This window comes from Ranitomeya variabilis, chromosome 1, assembly GCF_051348905.1.
Source record: "Ranitomeya variabilis isolate aRanVar5 chromosome 1, aRanVar5.hap1, whole genome shotgun sequence".
Taxonomy (NCBI): domain Eukaryota; kingdom Metazoa; phylum Chordata; class Amphibia; order Anura; family Dendrobatidae; genus Ranitomeya; species Ranitomeya variabilis.
In genome coordinates, this window is record NC_135232.1 from 118,224,374 (window position 1) to 118,243,142 (window position 18,769).

Genomic DNA, 18,769 nt, shown 5'->3' on the forward strand with positions numbered 1-18,769 from the left:
CACACGTTCAGTATTTGGTCAGTATTTTACCTCAGTATTTATAAGGCAAAACCACAAGTTGGAGAAAAATACAGAAGTGGTGACGTTTCCAACATCCTTTGATTGTTTTACTCCAAGTTTTAGCTTACAAATACCTTGCACTGGAAGGAAAAAACAAAAATGTTTATCAAAAGGCTCTTGAATGAGTTAAAAATAAAATACTATCAATACTTGGGTAATCATTTAAAGTGTGCAAATCTGTAGTGTTGAATAGATCATGTGAAACGATTTTATGTGCAATATAATCATTGTAATTTGTTAGTTACTATGCCCGGGCAACGCGGGCTCTGCAGCTAGCGCATTTCTAAGGTTGCCTCACACGATGGGCACACACAGCACTACAGCCATCTGACAGAGAGAAGTGACGCTCCTAGACACCTGGCGCTGAGGCGTGCACCGGCAATGACTGTTCTCACAGTGATGCCCTGTCAGGCTGCAGGCACGGGGCCCCGGCACACAGAGGCAGCACGGGCTGTCGGCGGCGCGGAGGAGCCTGTGCTCACACTTGGCTCCGCACAAAGCCGATCACTGCGCCCCCTGCTGGACGCCTGCATCTCCTGCGCGCTCAGCTGGCGACGCTCCCGGAGCCGTGCTGTGGATCTGGGTGGGGGGAGGAAGTAAGTTTGGGAGTGGGACCCTGCGACTCTCTACACGTGGGATCTCAGCAGAAGACTTGTCGCTGCTTCTCCACAGAGCAGGACCCTGCGGCTAATCCGAGGCAGGCGCCTCACCTGCAGGCACAGCCCGCTGCTCCTCCACATGAGCGCTGCTAGCACCTGCTGCTCCGCACCATGAGGAGCGCCCTCCTGCCTCATCCCGACACCTGGCCCTAGTGCCCCGGAGGATGCCCGTGTACCTGCACAGTCCTGCATAGCCCCATGTGCACACCGACCCGGGCACACTGCACGTTCAGCAGGGCGTCTGGCCGCCACTGAGCCCACTGGCATCCAGCTGTAAGGGGCACTGCACCACGGTGCGCCCGGTGTCCTTCCCCAGGGGTCGCTGCTGGGGGGAATATGCCCTGAAGGTCCGGATCATGCAGAAGAGCGTCCGGTGTAACGAGGGCCATGCGTTGTACCTGGCCTTCCTGGCCCGCAAGGAGGGCACCAAAAGGGGCACTCTCGGCAAAAAGGCCACCGAAACCAGCAGGTGGCACGAAAAGTGGTTCGCTCTGTTCCAAAATGTCCTCTTCTATTTCGAGACAGAGCAAAGTGGAAGACCCTCGGGGATGTACATGCTGGAAGGCTGCAGCTGTGAGAGGGTCCCACCGCCCATAGTGGCCAGTGGGGGGAAGGAGACCATGGAGAAGCAGGTAAGGATGCGCTCGGCTCCGCTACTTTAGGCTCTGGACACGATAGTGTTAACCTTGGGGTCCTGCAGAGGAGAGTTCAGAGGTAGAATGCTTGTCTTTAACCCTTCATTAATCGCCTCTGTCTGTGATTGTTTGCTATAATGCAGCCAGCAGTGTGCGGAGTGTAGGCTGTCACCTATAGGGACGATGCCCAGGTGTGATGTTCTGTATTAGTTATTCCTGACTAATGCCCAGGTGTGATGTTCTGTATTAGTTATTCCTGACTAATGCCCAGGTGTGATGTTCTGTATTAGTTATTACTGACTAATGCCCAGGTGTGAAGTTCTGTATTAGTTATTCCTGACTAATGCCCAGGTGTGATGTTCTGTATTAGTTATTCCTGACTAATGCCCAGGTGTGATGTTCTGTATTAGTTATTACTGACTAATGCCCAGGTGTGATGTTCTGTATTAGTTATTCCTGACTAATGCCCAGGTGTGATGTTCTATATTAGTTATTCCTGACTAATGCCCAGGTGTGATGTTCTGTATTAGTTATTCCTGACTAATGCCCAGGTGTGATGTTCTGTATTAGTTATTCCTGACTAATGCCCAGGTGTGATGTTCTGTATTAGTTAGTCCTGACTAATGCCCAGGTGTGATGTTCTGTATTAGTTATTCCTGACTAATGCCCAGGTGTGATGTTCTGTATTAGTTATTCCTGACTAATGCCCAGGTGTGATGTTCTGTATTAGTTAGTCCTGACTAATGCCCAGGTGTGATGTTCTGTATTAGTTATTCCTGACTAATGCCCAGGTGTGATGTTCTGTATTAGTTATTCCTGACTAATGCCCAGGTGTGATGTTCTGTATTAGTTATTCCTGACTAATGCCCAGGTGTGATGTTCTGTATTAGTTATTCCTGACTAATGCCCAGGTGTGATGTTCTGTATTAGTTAGTCCTGACTAATGCCCAGGTGTGATGTTCTGTATTAGTTATTCCTGACTAATGCCCAGGTGTGATGTTCTGTATTAGTTATTCCTGACTAATGCCCAGGTGTGATGTTCTGTATTAGTTATTCCTGACTAATGCCCATGTGTGATGTTCTGTATTAGTTATTCCTGACTGCGGTGTTTTGCTTGTAAAAGTTAGTACATTTTGTAATATTTATAGAGTCCCATGGGTGATGCATGTGAAGGTGGTCTGCGGGCACAGTGTGGGGGTCACTGGCAGGTGGGAGCAGCACTTTTAGCTCTTCGTTTAGTTTTGTACATGAACGTGCCCTATAACATATGTGGTGATGCTGCTGCACAATGGCTCATTGTGGGGGAAATGATCCCACTACTCCTCCAATCCAGATCCAATGCCGGGCAGAGAAATACGACTTTGCTCTTATTACAGTATATGGTGGCTGACCTCCTCTGTTATATATTAATGGCACATGGTGAAGTCCAGTAAGTGGTTAATCAGACTCAGGTGGTGATGCCTTACCTGGGCAGGGTGAGCCCCCTTAATTCTTCAATCTCCTAAAGACCCCTATAAACATTGGAGGGAAGTCAGACGAACCTGTATGGAGTCTTTATTACTCCTCTACATTGCAAAGTGCCATGGAATATGTTGGCGCCATAGAAATACAATCATTATCATTACTTGCCTTATTCCATATAAGTAACATAAGAAACTGTTCTGAAAACGGCCACTATGACCGGGAGCCGGGCTCATATACACAGCAGGGCTTGCCTGCGCACAGTGTCAGGATTTTCTAGCATAACTCACTATGTGCTCTGTATGGGAAAGATTCGGGGGCATCTCTGTTCCAGCAGGGCTCGAGCAGCCCGGGCACCCTGCCCCAATCACTCCCTGCTTACCATCTGCTGAACCACCTTCTCCTTACACAGGGGGGACGCTGCGTTCAGAGCTGCTCCGCTAAATCTCCCAACCATTAGGATGTTCTAGGTAACAAGTGAGTTGTCTCTGCAGGAAGCGCATGGATTTCTGCAAACCACAGTGCGATGTATGGGCAGTCACAGAAGAATAAAACTAGAATTTTGTTTCTTATGTGACAGAAGCTGCAGAACAACCGCTGTGACCTAATACGCAAATGGGATGTTGTAATAATTCCATTCAGAGCAGTGTACATCAGCAATACTGGAATTCAGCGTCTGACTTTAGTATAGGCGTCTTGTCCGAGGACCATGTCTTGGGATGTTTCCCATCCGTTGGTATAACTGGTAGCTGGAAACCTTCTTCACATGGAACGCTGTCTCATAACGTTGTCTGTGACCCTCGCCCTCTGTAACCTGCAGACACACGTGCACACTGGATATCGTATGTGCTTCGTATCTGACTGCTGCACTCAGATTTTATGCTGAGACCACTTCAGAACACGTTCAGTGTTATATTAATGTGCGCTGCTGTGATCCCTCCAGACGTGATTGAAAATTGCTAAAAGTTAGGTAATGTCCTGTCCCCTATCCCTCCCACTGTGATGCTTAACCGTTCACTGCTGGTCTCTACTTTGTGGTCTTTTCTTGGCATACTTAAAATGGCCATTCTTGGGTTAAAGCAGGTCACCATTGTGGTCTAAGCAGCCAGTTAAGCCCGTTTCACACGTCCGGCATTCATGGTCCAAGAACGGACCACAATGTCCAGATTGGTAACAAATCTCCTGATCCGAACCTAAAAACCTCATATAATTGAGTCTGTTGAGTTTGGGTCAGGAGATCTGCGATAGATCCGGACATTGTGGTCCATACTTGGGCCATAAATGTTGGACTTGTGAAACCGGACTTAAATTTGGTATTCCCAGATTCTATTCCAGTATGAAGTAATATTAGTAAATGTATTTATTTAACTAATTTTTATAGCGCCATTAAATTCCACAGCACGTTACAGACCTCATCACTGTCCCCATGGGGGCTCATAATTAATTTCCCTATCAGTATGTCTTTGGAGTTTGAGAGGAAATCCACGCAAACACAGGGAGAACATACAATCTCCTTGTAGATGTTGTCCTTGGTGGGATTTGAACCCAGGACCCCAGCGATGCAAATGAACAGTTCTAACCACTGAGCCACCATGTAATACTTCCAAATATGCTATCCCAATATGTAGTAGGTTGCTAACAACTAAGTAACTGTTTCTATATGAGTGGTCGGAACCATGGATATCTAAGCTACTGTAATGCCCTGCGTATGGAGTAAGTGACTTAGCGAATCAGAAGAACTATATTACATTTCTATTTGGAGGTATTTGCTAATATTATTATTCCTACTACATATTGGGTTAGGATTTTGGAGATGTGAATGCCCCCTTTAAGTCAATGTGCACCCCATGCACCAAACCCCACCAGGTTATGGACTCCATTTAACCCCATCCTACTAGCATAACTGATGGGGGTGTTTAACTTACAATCTCGTTTCACACAGATGGGCGGGTGGAAGATCTCTGCATTAGAAAACATGGAAGTAGAGCTGTTGAAACTGGGAGGGGATCTGAAATCAGGGCATTGGTGCCGATATATAATTCACGTGGTTGAGGCAAATCTATGTTAACCCCTATCAATGACATAAGAGAGAACTTACTGATTGCAGGGGGGAAAGAATCTCTGGACCTCCCTCCGATCCCAAGAAGGGTTCTCTGCAGAACGCTGTCTGAATGGGACAGAGGTCGAGCGCATGTACTTCTCCTCCATTCCTTCCCTACAGGACTGAGGAGGGCGCGGTCACCTCTATGGTCACTGGGGCCAGCAAGTTAGAATGGGGGGATCAGGGGATCCCCATCTAGAGATGGAGGTGGATCCCACATCTATACACCTTTATGGTAGATACCTGGGGGTATGCCATCACTGTCTGTCATGAGACATCCCCTTTACACTGACCGTCATCTATTGATCAGTTTCCTCCATCTGACACAGGAATGTAAAGTTCATCACGTTTTATAGCTGCGGAAAATTTTTTTATCACTTTTATCACATTTAGCACAAATCTTTTTGTGCTTTAATTATTGTATTGTTAACGTTGTTACTTATGACTTGTGTTTGAAACTGTTAACCTGGAAAGTGCTGCGGAATATTTTGGCGCTATATAAATAAAGATTATTATTATTTATCAGAACGGTGTCATAGTTGCGTCATAACATTTCACAGACTCTGCATGTCCTGTTCTAAAGTGTGAAATCTTATTTTTACTAAAAAAAAGCACTTGCATTTATAGAACAAATTGTGAATATACCTGGAGAGCATCCTTGTGTGATCTCGGCGACATCAAGTAAGGGCTCGACCAGCTGCTGTCCCTTCTTGTAATGCCAACTGGTCAGCCTAGCTATAGGTCACATCAGGTTACTGGGTAGTCTGCAGATTAGAGAGGCGCAGTCTGGGAATAATTCCATTCTGTGCCGTGTCTGTCTCTGTATTACATTGCTTATTTTCTCTAAGTCCTCTATTTAACCTGAGGTTTCAGACAGTTTACAAATAAAAATGCCGTGAGACTTCACAAATATCAAGAATTGGGAAAGTTGGACCTGCTGTCATGTCATATAGGCATCTCTCCAGCACCCGGGGCAGGTGCTTTGTACCGTCTCCCTGACTGTCAGGCTGGGATAGTGTGGATAGAATAAATGAATGAGAACGCTATAGTTGTGTAATCAGCTCTGTTATCACTGGTTGTCTCCTGTGCACCTTTCTTTTAAAGTGAACTTTTGCCACACTCCAAACCATTATTATGAGAGTGTAGTCCTTTATAAGATAAGCCAGTCTATCCATTTATGACCCCCAAAGCGCTGCGCCAGCAGCAAGAGATCATTTTCTGAAGTTGTGTCTGGAAGTGCATTAGGGAATGAAAATATTGTCCTCATTTTACCGATCAGAGTCCCAAATTGCGGAAATGATTGAGGTTGGTGGTGCAACAAATACATGTGCCATTTATAGAAAAATGAAAGATTTCTGACCTCCTATGTTTTTGTTAGCTGCATTGCAGACCGCTGGGACCCCTACTGTCCCTAATAATGAAAGCACTGCACTCCTTGTTACCTTCACAGCTTTCAATTGCGCAGCAGCTTTCTCTTCCCACCCAGCCGCATAGGGAACCCCAGATGTCCACTTGACTTGAATGGGACCACCACTGCGCAGAGGAAAATCTATAATGGGAGCACAGAGCTGTGACCCCTTCATTCTCTCATGGGAATCCACCGTTAGAAAAAAATTCAATAGTGCTTTGGTGGAGTTTGTCTTGTCATTTATTACATGGTCATTTATATATTGCTTGTAATAGTTCACTTTCCCTGCAAGGGGCACTGCAGGAAGAATGTACGGCCTGCTGCATCTTGAACCAGTGTTGGCAACTGATCACTCAGGGGTTTATGGTCCTGCAGGGACTAGTTGATCACTTCCTTGGCTTCAATGAAAAACATGTTGTCTTGACTGGATGACCACTTAAATGGGGTATTCCAGCAATATCATATTTATGGCCTAGCCAAAATATGAACTGTACCTGGGCCGCTGAACTGTACCTGGTTATGCGACCTATTCACTTGCAACCCCTCTTTTTAATTGTTAGGAGTGTGATGCCAATCACAGAAATAATGATGAGCCATTATTAATGATGGGCCATCAACTGAAGTACATGAAAACCCATCAAAGTTTCAAATTAAAGTACACGGCTAGAAGACACTTTTTTACATTTGATTTCTTTTACGATAAAAATGTATTTTGTTAGGGATAACTACTTCTAGAACAAATGCAGTTGTGAGCAGTCTTTTCAGCAAATCCATAAGCATGAAGAATCGGGTGTGATGGCGGGCAGGTGCTTCGTAGGTAAGAAACCTTTTAAGGGTATGTGTCCACGTTCAGGATTGCATCAGGATTTGGTCAGGATTTTTCATCAGTATTTGTAAGCCAAAACCAGGAGTGGAACAATTAGAGGAAAAGTATAATAGAAACATACGCTCCACTTTTGCATTTATCACCCACTCCTGGTTTTGGCTTACAAATACTGATGAAAAATCCTGACCAAATCCTGATGCAATCCTGAACGTGGACACATACCCTAACGGAGCACAGAAGAGTCCAGTGGGTGACTCCCTATAGGTTCTCCCCGCTCTTCTCCCTGTTCCCTTTAATTTTACAGTGATGCTGGGTGAGTGAGATGATTATACGACACCGTGTTCCAAATTATTATGCAGATTGGATTTAAGTGTCATAAAGATTTAATTGTTTTGTTTTTTAAATAAACTCGTGGATGGTATTGTTTCCCAGGGCTCAATGGATCACTGAAATCAATCTTAAACACATGTGATAATTAGTTTTCCAGGTGATTCTAATTAAAGAAAAACTACTTAAAAATAATGTTCCACATTATTAAGCAGGCCACAGGTTTCAAGTAACATGGGAAAGAAAAAGGATCTCTCTGCTGCTGAAAAGCGTTAAATAGTGTAATGCCTTGGTCAAGGAATGAAAACATTAGATATTTCCCGAAAACTTAAGTGTGATCATTGTACTGTTAAGAGATTTGTGGCTGAATCTGAGCACAGACAGAGTTCATGCAGATAAAGGCATAATGAGCAAGGTTTCTGCCAGGCAAGTTAATCGGATTAAGAGAGCAGCTGCTAAAAAGCCATTACAAACCAGCAAACAGATATTTGAAGTTGCTGGTGCCTCTGGGGTCCCTCGAACCTCAAGGTGTAGGATCCTTCAAAGGGTTGCTTTGGTTCATAAACCTACTATTCTGCCATCCCTAATCAGTGTTCACAAGCAGAAACAGCTGCAGTGGGCCCAGACATACATGAAGACTAATTTTCAAACAGTCTTGTTTACTGATGAGTGTCGAGCAACCCTGGATGGTCCAGATGGATGGAGGAGTGGATATTTGGTGTATGGCCACCATGTCCCAACAAGGCTGCAACAACAGCAAGGAGGTGGAGGAGTCATGGAGAAACAGCTGGTAGGACCCTTTAAGGTTCCTGAAGGTGTGAAAATGACCTCTGCAAAGTATATAGAGTTTCTGACTGACATCTTTCTTCCATGGTATAAAAAGCAGAAACGTGCCTTCAGGAGTAAAATCATCTTCATGCATGACAATGCACCATCTCATGCTGCAAAGAATACCTCTGAGTCATTGGCTGCTATGGGCATAAAAGGAGATAAACTGATGGTGTGGCCGCCATCTTCCCCTGACCTCAACCCTATAGAGAACCTTTGGAGTATCATCAATCAAAAGATCTATGAGGGTGGGAGGCAGTTCACATCAAAACAGCAGGTCTGGGAGGCAAAGAAATACAAGCAGAAACTCTCCAAAAACTCACAAGTTCAATGGATGCAAGAATTGTGAAGGTGATATCAAAGAAGGGTTCCTATGTTAACATGTAACTTGGTCTGTTAGGATGTTTTGGAGTTAAATAGCTTTTTTGTTCAGTGAATGTGACCTCCTAATGCTGCAAATTCCACAAATGAGCATTTTCAGTTCTTTAAAACATATCAAATGTTTAGAAATTCTACTGTGCCTAATAATTTGGAACAGTGCATTTTGAGTTATTAATTATTCATTTTGGAGATTATACTATTATCATTGGGAGGTTTCTTCAATAAAATTCGATGTATAATCTAACGGGAGATGACATTTATTAGACTGACTGTCATTTGCACCGACGATTTAGGAAAATCCGAGAAAAATTTCATTTGCATAATAATTTGTAACATGGTGTATATATGTTGTGAAGTACAAAAGAAACCTAGGCACTGTGATCTAATATTGTGGCTTGTAGAGGGTTAGCTTTGAGTACGAATCTTGGTACTGTTCAGCTGTTGGCCATGCAAGTTTCAGTACCTGCGATTGTGCTTGGGGTGTCAAGCCTTTGCTCTCCTGTGTTGATGAACTTGATACGAAGTACACCAAACTCGAATGGACTTTCAGTCCCATGAATGACTTGAGTTTTTTTTTCAAAGAGGCCATAAACTAGGAGAAATTAAGTACGATTTGATCTACATGAGTAGACAGTTTGAATTATTCAATAGGTATGTCGCACAGGTACTCCAGGGAGATAAAAATAAAGTTTTTGTACTGTCCTTGACCCCAAACTGTAAGGATGAGATGCTCAGTGTAGTTCTACTATCCTCTTAACATGTATATTTATGTATGATAGGAGCTGCTCCTCAATGCCCCCCCTCCCGTTTGGGACATTATGTCACACAGCAGTGTGCAGCTCACCCCTGTAAGTAACAGCCAGCCTGAGAAGAGGGGATATCATTTGTTTTCTACAGAGCACCCGCTGTATAAGGAGACTGGCTGATAGTAACAGCTGCACACTGCTGTAATGTCCCAGTTGGAGGGGTGAGCAGTGAGGAGCAGCTCCTGACACACCAGTCTCTTGATAACGTCTCCTTGTCTGCAGTTTGAGATGTGGGGGCATGGCGGGGGCCGGTCATTAATCACATTTGGGCCAAGCTCACACTTTGCAATTTATTTTTTTAATTTTTTAATTTTTTTTTAGCTGTGTGAATTAAAAGACATTTCTAAAGTTAGGAAAACATAATTGCCTTCATTTAAGCCAGCGCCACATCCATCCAAGGGCGATGTCTGGTATTGTATCTTGGCTCTACTGTTGACAGCTGTGGCAGTGCGCCTGAAAAAAAAAAGGCCAAGTGTTTTAAACTTTAAAGGGGTATTCCCATCTTCCTATTTCCAAGATCCTGTCCAAATTTATAGTAGGAGTAATAATAATATCAGCAAATACCTCCGATTAGATTAGTTCTTCTGATTCGCTTTGTTGCTTACCTCATGTTCAGGGCATTGCAGTAGCTTAGGTATCCATGGTTATGACCACCCATAGTGGCAGTTATTTAGTTGTTAGTGGCCGTAACCATGGATATCTAAGCTACTGCAATGCCCTGTACATGGGGTAAGTGACATAACGAATCAGAAGAACTATACATTTCTAATTGTAGGTATTTGCTAATATTATTATGCCTACTACATAATGGGTTAGGATCTTGGTGATGGGAATACCTCTTTAGATAAATAGTCCCTGAAAGTTTACACCTTATATCTAAAAGCCATTATTCACTCATTGTTTATTTATGTGTGAGCATAAGCGTAACTTTAAAGGGGTTGTCCAAAACTGAAATCAAGATAGGTCATCGATTATCTATGAAGGTCTTACATCCTATTCCAGTGGATAGGAGATACAGAAAAGGAAAAAGCAGCAGACCACCATTTTTCCCTAGTCTTACACAACACTTTTAAGAATCTAAAAGTCCAAAGGAGAACTTTAACTTTAAATTTCTTTAACCAGTTCCCATCACGCATAATGCATGCATATTCAGTGTGGAATCCCAGATAGTACATGATGATGATAATTGAGTGTGTAGGATCGGCTGATCCCGCCATCCTAATGTTTTCTAGCAGGATAGATTAGTATAATGTTCCCCGACATCTGATGTTTAGTCTATATGTTTGCATTTAGCTTTGCTCGGGTAATAATAATAAAAAAAAATCAATTTAAGGATTTAACTGCTCAATGCCATAAACAAGAGCCGAGCAGATGATCAGTCCCTGTTCTTAGGGACGGAATAACTCCGCACTGAGGAGGTTAATGCTGTGTCAATATATGTCTTTGTATGGCTCTCTGAGGATCAGCACAATATCCTCTTTTTCTTTGGCTTTAAGTCAAGGATAATGTTGAGTGGTGTGAAGGACTGGAAATGTATTTTGGACTCTACTTTGTGGTTTACCAGAGAGATATTCTTAACTTTTCTCAGGTGGTGGTGGCTGGGAAAAGTTGAGATAAAGGAACTTTTTTTTTTTTTTAAGTAAACATGGTGCTGCTCCATAGAGGACATTTATAAAAAAATAAATAAATAAAAAAAATAAAAAGCTTCAGTTATAAAGTCTCCGTTCTTCATTCAGCAATACAATCCCCACCACACAGAGTTACCACTTTATTTTCAGCCGCAGATTATTTATATGGGTGTTTGTTGTTGTTTTTTGGTTTTCAAGGAATGCAGCAAGAAAAAAAAATCCTATTCCCTTCACCCATCCCTAATGCCCCTTTTTCTAATTCTGCTGGAGTCTCCCATCTGTCTCTGCCTTTTCCCATCGTGCCAGGATATGCATGTGAAATCTGTAGGAAATCACTGCCGTTGGCCACCACTGCGGCCGGTCCCAAGCAAAGCAGTAAGCGCTCACTCAGACATCCATTTACTCACGTATGAGAAAAACGGACCGATTATTTTGATCAGTGTTGTCCGAATGTCATCAGATTTTCATGTACGTGCAGAGAAAAAAAATCACCTTCTATGTGACAGTCTGTGAAAATCAGAATGCTGTCCAATTTGTTTTCATGGAGTCATGGACTTGCATTGCCATTTCTGATCAGACACGGGGATCAAAATGGAACCTGCCTCTGCGATTTTGCATGGACCACTCAGTCCGCCGAATATCATGGGCATGTGAACAGCCCCTTAGCCTATCACAGGTACAAGTGCTATCTGTGACAAATACAAATAGCTGTCGTATGGGGAAAAATGGATGTCTGAATGAGGCCTACAGTAACTTTGGAGACCGGCCAAGGTAGAGTTAGGCCGCCACAATCGCACATTTGTGTGACATGTCCTTGTGCTGCCATTTTTTTTTTCTTTCTTGTACAGCAGATGGACCCATAGAGTTTTATTGATCCAAGCATACATGCTTAATAATGGATCCATGTCTCCAGTTCGTGAGACTTGGCGCATGTCAAATTCTCATCAGGATCAGACAGACTCTGCGTTCAAATTCTACTGGGATCCGAATAAAATGGATGCAACAAAGAAGACATACTTTGTACTCGGTAGCACAATGTCCATGGCTCTTCGTCATCACCAATCCAGTCCTAGTCGCATGTTCTTATCGCTGCCGTGAGTGTTGATAGTCATGACCTGCGTCATGAACTTCTATGGATTTCAGCACAAGCGGTGGCGATAAGAGGCATCGAGGACTGGATGGGTGAGCGGTAAGGTGAGCAGAAGGATCTTTTTTACATCTTGCATTTATTGTGCTCAGCTAGAACCAGATTGTAATATACCGCAGATGATCTCTGAAATGGTAAGTGCCACTAAAATAAGAGGGGAAAGGTACAAGCCAAATACTAAAATACTAGAACAGAAAACATAAGACTGCAATTTTATTATTTTGGGCTTGTGCGACCAAGTGTCCGCCAGAGCTAAAACGCTCTGGGGGGACCTGACATCTGTATTCCATCTGTTTTTCACTGATTCATTGTTAAGAGTCAATGGATAAAACAAGGCTCATCTGCTTATTTTACTAGGGGGAAAAAAAGAGATGAGAAAAAAACATGGATACAACCAGGCTGGCACTTGAGATAAAGTTGGGCTCTGTTGTTAACACTCACACAGATGTGCAACTGTAGCCTTAGCTAGAAAATGTTACAGGCGTGACATACCATGTACAATTTTAGGGGTTTCTGTGGCAAAACAAAGATTATAGGGAATTATTGTCGACTAATATCTCACACAACCAAAACTAGCTGAAGATACATTTATATATTGAATGCCTGTGTTGTAAATTATAAAGTGCCGTTAATTGGTCATTTCCAGAGGACTATGACTTTCTTATTCTGTAATGGGATAGTCCTTTCACCTGTATATTGTAAGTATAGTATCCCGGTAAATGTTCACACGCTGCAGTGATTGGCACTATAATAGCAAATAAACCTGGCACTCAGACGACAAATTTTTTTTTGTGAGAATTAAGTTCCTTTTTATTTTATTTTGTATTCATTATTGTTAAACATTTTTGGTCCTACTGAGGACCTTCGTCAGAACTGAGTGCTCATGGAGGAGGAACCTTGGTGTAGTAGCGCATGTGGTTGCGTCCTGCGTCACGAGGGTAAGCGTTCAGTAATTGGCACTGTCAGAATTGTACTATGTAAAGTTCACACTTCTGGTTATGCATTAAAACTACTGCTATTATATGGATTCTATAAATTGTATTATACAATTAGGTGCAGAAATATTTGGGATCTGCAAGACACAATTTTGGATTTCATATAAAACAACAGAGATGTAATTGAAATGTAGACTTTCAGGTTTACTTAACGGGGTTGAACAAAATATCCTGTGAAACATTTAGGAGTTGGCACCATTACTCTCTTCTCTGCATCTTCTCACCACTCTGGTACATGTTAATGTTAGTTTCATCTGCCCAAAGAATGCTTTTCCAAAACTGGGCTGGCTTCTGTAGATGGTGTTTTTTTGTTTTTTTTTTACAAAATCTAATCTGGCCTTTGTATTTTTAAGGCTGATTTAATGTTTTTCACCTTGTGGTGAACTCTCTGTATTTGCTTTCATTAAGTCTTCTCTTTTTGATAGACTAAAGGGAATCTGTCACCCCAAAATTCGCCTATAAGCTAAGGCCACCGGCATCAGAGGCTTATCTACAGAGGTTGGCAAAAATGGTGTGAAATTGTGAATAGGAAAATTTTTGCGCTGTCTCGTGTTAAGCCAAATGTTTTTTCAAGCTTCAATGCCAGACTACCGGCATAAAAACCTTAGATTAATCAGGTCCAAGACTGAAAAGGAGAGGGCAGCCGATTTTCCAGTATATTTGTATGAAGCCTGGAAAGATAAAGCCGCGACCAATCAGCGACGGGCACAGTCCGGCCGCGAAATGGCCGCTCCCTACTCTCCTCGCTAAGTCATCATCTTGCGAGACCGCAATGCATTCTTGTGACCGGAGCGTCGCGAGGAGCATCGCTAAACGCCTCGCCTGGATCCGAGGGCTGCCAGAGGGTGAGTATATAACTATTTTTAGTTTTAATTTTTTTTTTAACGGGGATATGGTGCCCACACTGCTATATAGTACTTGGGCTGTGTTATATACTGTGTGGCTGCTATATACTACGTGGGCAGTGTTATATACTACGTGGGCAGTGTTATATACTGCGTGGGCAGTGTTATATACTGCGTGGGCTGTTATGACCCCAATGGCGAGGGTCTCAGAGGAACGTGGAAGTCTGCAGAATACAAAAATCCAGCTCATAGGGCAGTGGTAACTGGGTTGACCATATATCTACTCCTAACGCCAACACTAGAAGTAGCCGGGGATCATTCCTACGTTGATTCTAGATGACACGCGCCAGCCGGAGAATCTAGCTACCCCTAGTAGAGGAAAACAAAGACCTTTCTTGCCTCCAGAGAAGGGGACCCCAAAGCTGGATAGAAGCCCCCCACAAATAATGACGGTGAGGTAAGAGGAAATGACAAACACAGAAATGAACCAGGTTTAGCACAGAGAGGCCCGCTTACTGATAGCAGAATAAAGAAAGGTAACTTATATGGTCAACAAAAACCCTATCAAAATCCACACTGGAAATTCAAGAACCCCCGAACCGTCTAACGGTCCGGGGGGAGAACACCAGCCCCCTAGAGCTTCCAGCAAAGGTCAGGATATAGATTTGGAACAAGCTGGACAAAAATACAAAACCAAAACAAATAGCAAAAAGCAAAAGGCAGACTTAGCTGATATAACTGGAACCAGGATCAGTAGACAAGAGCACAGCAGACTAGCTCTGATAACTACGTTGCCAGGCATTGAACTGAAGGTCCAGGGAGCTAATATAGCAACACCCCTAACTAACGACCCAGGTGCGGATAAAAGGAAAGACAGAAAAACCAGAGTCAAAAAACTAGTAACCACTAGAGGGAGCAAAAAGCAAATTCACAACAGTACCCCCCCCTTAGTGAGGGGTCACCGAACCCTCACCACGACCACCAGGGCGATCAGGATGAGCGGCATGAAAGGCACGAACTAAATCGGCCGCATGAACATCAGAGGCGACCACCCAGGAATTATCCTCCTGACCATAGCCCTTCCACTTGACCAGGTACTGAAGCCTCCGCCTGGAGAGGCGAGAATCCAAGATCTTCTCCACCACGTACTCCAACTCGCCCTCAACCAACACCGGAGCAGGAGGCTCAGCAGAAGGAACTACAGGCACAATGTACCGCCGCAACAAGGACCTATGAAATACATTGTGAATAGCAAACGACACAGGAAGATCCAGACGAAAAGATACAGGATTAAGGATTTCCAATATCTTGTAAGGCCCAATAAAACGAGGTTTAAACTTGGGAGAGGAGACCTTCACAGGAACAAAGCGGGAAGAAAGCCACACCAAATCCCCAACGCGCAGTCGGGGACCCACACCGCGGCGGCGGTTGGCAAAGCGCTGAGCCTTCTCCTGTGACAACTTCAAGTTGTCCACCACATGATTCCAGATCTGCTGCAACCTATCCACCACAGAATCCACCCCAGGACAGTCAGAAGGCTCCACATGACCCGAAGAAAAGCGAGGATGGAAACCAGAGTTGCAGAAAAAAGGCGAAACCAAGGTGGCGGAACTAGCCCGATTATTAAGGGCAAACTCAGCCAACGGCAAGAATGTCACCCAATCGTCCTGATCAGCAGAGACAAAACACCTCAAATAAGCCTCCAAAGTCTGATTGGTTCGCTCCGTCTGTCCATTAGTCTGAGGATGGAAAGCAGACAAAAACGACAAATCAATGCCCATCCTACTACAAAAGGATCGCCAGAACCTGGAAACGAACTGGGATCCTCTGTCTGACACAATATTCTCAGGGATGCCGTGCAAACGAACCACGTTCTGGAAAAACACAGGAACCAGATCGGAAGAGGAAGGCAGCTTAGGCAAAGGAACCAAATGGACCATCTTGGAGAAGCGATCACATATCACCCAGATAACGGACATGCCCTGAGATAGCGGAAGATCAGAAATGAAATCCATGGAGATATGTGTCCAAGGTCTCTTCGGGACAGGCAAGGGCAAGAGCAAACCGCTGGCACGAGAACAGCAAGGCTTAGCTCGAGCACAAGTCCCACAGGACTGCACAAATGACCGCACATCTCTTGACAAGGAAGGCCACCAAAAGGACCTGGCCACCAGATCTCTGGTGCCAAAAATTCCCGGGTGACCTGCCAACACCGAGGAATGAACCTCGGAAATGACTCTGCTGGTCCACTTATCCGGAACAAACAGTCTGTCAGGTGGACAAGACTCAGGCCTATCAGCCTGAAATCTCTGCAACACACGTCGCAGATCCGGAGAAATAGCTGACAAGATAACTCCATCTTTAAGAATACCAACAGGATCAGCGACTCCAGGAGCATCAGGCACAAAGCTCCTAGAAAGAGCATCGGCCTTCACATTCTTTGAACCTGGTAAATACGAGACAACAAAATCAAAGCGGGAGAAAAACAATGACCAGCGGGCCTGTCTCGGATTAAGGCGTTTAGCAGACTCGAGATACATCAGATTTTTGTGATCAGTCAAGACCACCACACGATGCTTAGCACCCTCGAGCCAATGACGCCACTCCTCAAATGCCCATTTCATGGCCAACAACTCCCGATTGCCCACATCATAATTTCGCTCGGCAGGCGAAAACTTCCTAGAGAAAAAGGCACAAGGTTTCATAACAGAGCAACCAGGGCCTCTCTGCGACAAAACGGCCCCTGCCCCAATCTCCGAAGCATCCACCTCAACCTGAAAGGGAAGTGAGACGTCAGGCTGGCACAAAACAGGCGCCGAAGTAAACCGGCGTTTCAACTCCTGGAAAGCCTCCACGGCAGCAGGAGCCCAGTTAGCTACATCGGAGCCCTTCTTGGTCATATCCGTCAAAGGTTTCACAATGCTAGAAAAATTAGCGATAAAACGACGGTAGAAGTTAGCGAAGCCCAAGAACTTCTGAAGACTCTTAACTGACGAGGGCTGAGTCCAATCAAGAATAGCTCGGACCTTGACTGGGTCCATCTCCACAGCAGAAGGGGAAAAAATGAACCCCAAAAAGGGAACCTTCTGTACACCAAAGAGACACTTTGAGCCCTTGACAAACAAAGAATTTTCACGCAAAATTTTAAAGACCAACCTGACCTGCTCCACATGCGAATCCCAATTATCAGAAAAAACCAAAATATCATCCAGATAAACAATCAAAAATTTATCCAGATACTTCCGGAAAATGTCATGCATAAAGGACTGAAAAACTGAAGGCGCATTGGAGAGCCCAAAAGGCATCACCAAGTACTCAAAATGACCTTCGGGCGTATTGAATGCGGTTTTCCATTCATCACCTTGCTTAATGCGCACAAGGTTGTACGCACCACGAAGGTCTATCTTGGTGAACCACTTGGCACCCTTAATCCGGGCAAACAAGTCAGACAACAGCGGTAAAGGATACTGAAATTTGACAGTGATCTTATTTAAAAGCCGATAATCAATACAAGGTCTCAAAGATCCGTCCTTTTTTGCCACAAAAAAGAATCCCGCACCAAGAGGGGAAGAAGACGGACGAATATGTCCTTTTTCCAGAGACTCCTTGATATATGAACGCATAGCGGTATGTTCAGGTACCGACAGATTAAACAGTCTTCCCTTAGGAAATTTACTGCCTGGGATCAAATCTATAGCACAGTCACAGTCCCTATGAGGAGGCAGTGCACTGGACTCAGACTCACTGAAGACATCCTGATAATCAGACAAATACTCCGGAACTTCCGAAGGCGTAGAAGAAGCAATAGACACAGGCAGGGAATCCTCATGAATACCACGACAGCCCCAACTTGAGACTGACATAGCCTTCCAGTCCAGGACTGGATTATGGGTCTGTAACCATGGCAGCCCTAAAACGACCAAATCATGCATTTTATGTAAAACCAGGAAACGTATCACCTCGCGGTGTTCAGGAGTCATGCACATGGTAACCTGAGTCCAATACTGCGGTTTATTTGCTGCCAATGGTGTAGCATCAATACCCCTAAGAGGAATAGGATTTTCTAATGGTTCAAGAGTAAATCCACAGCGCTTAGCAAATGAGAGATCCATGAGACTCAGGGCAGCACCTGAATCTACAAACGCCATGACAGGATAAGATGACAGTGAGCAAATCAAAGTTACAGACAGAATAAATTTAGGTTGCAAATTACCAACGGTGACAGGACTAACAACCTTAGCTATACGTTTAGAGCATGCTGAGATAACATGTGTAGAATCACCACAGTAGTAGCACAAGCCATTCCGGCGTCTATGAATTTTCCGCTCATTTCTAGTCAGGATTCTATCACATTGCATTAAATCAGGTGTCTGTTCAGACAACACCATGAGGGAATTTGCGGTTTTTCTATCACATTGCACCGAATTAGGTGTCTGTTCAGACAACACCATGAGGGAATTTGCGGTTTTGCGCTCCCGCAACCGCCGGTCAATTTGAATAGCCAGTGCCATAGTATCATTCAGACCTGTGGGAATGGGAAAACCCACCATAACATTCTTAATGGCTTCAGAAAGGCCATTTCTAAAATTAGCGGCCAGTGCACACTCGTTCCAATGTGTCAGCACGGACCATTTCCAAAATTTTTGGCAATACACTTCAGCC

At 44.1% G+C, this 18,769-nt stretch overlaps 1 protein-coding gene across 4 annotated transcripts in view; it reads left to right on the forward strand.

The window, feature by feature from the left end:
- The first annotated feature begins 492 nt into the window (after positions 1-492).
- RASGRF2 (Ras protein specific guanine nucleotide releasing factor 2) overlaps positions 493-18,769 on the forward strand; it is a 401,708-nt gene continuing 383,431 nt past the window's right edge. For 3 of the 4 annotated variants that reach the window (XM_077288397.1, XM_077288415.1, XM_077288424.1), the window contains exon 1: positions 514-1,351. In XM_077288397.1, coding sequence (XP_077144512.1) covers positions 1,076-1,351 — 276 coding nt within the window. In that variant the 5' untranslated portion in view covers positions 514-1,075. Of the gene's footprint in view, positions 1,352-18,769 lie in introns of all 4 variants that reach the window. The other variant, XM_077288405.1, reaches the window with a different exon arrangement.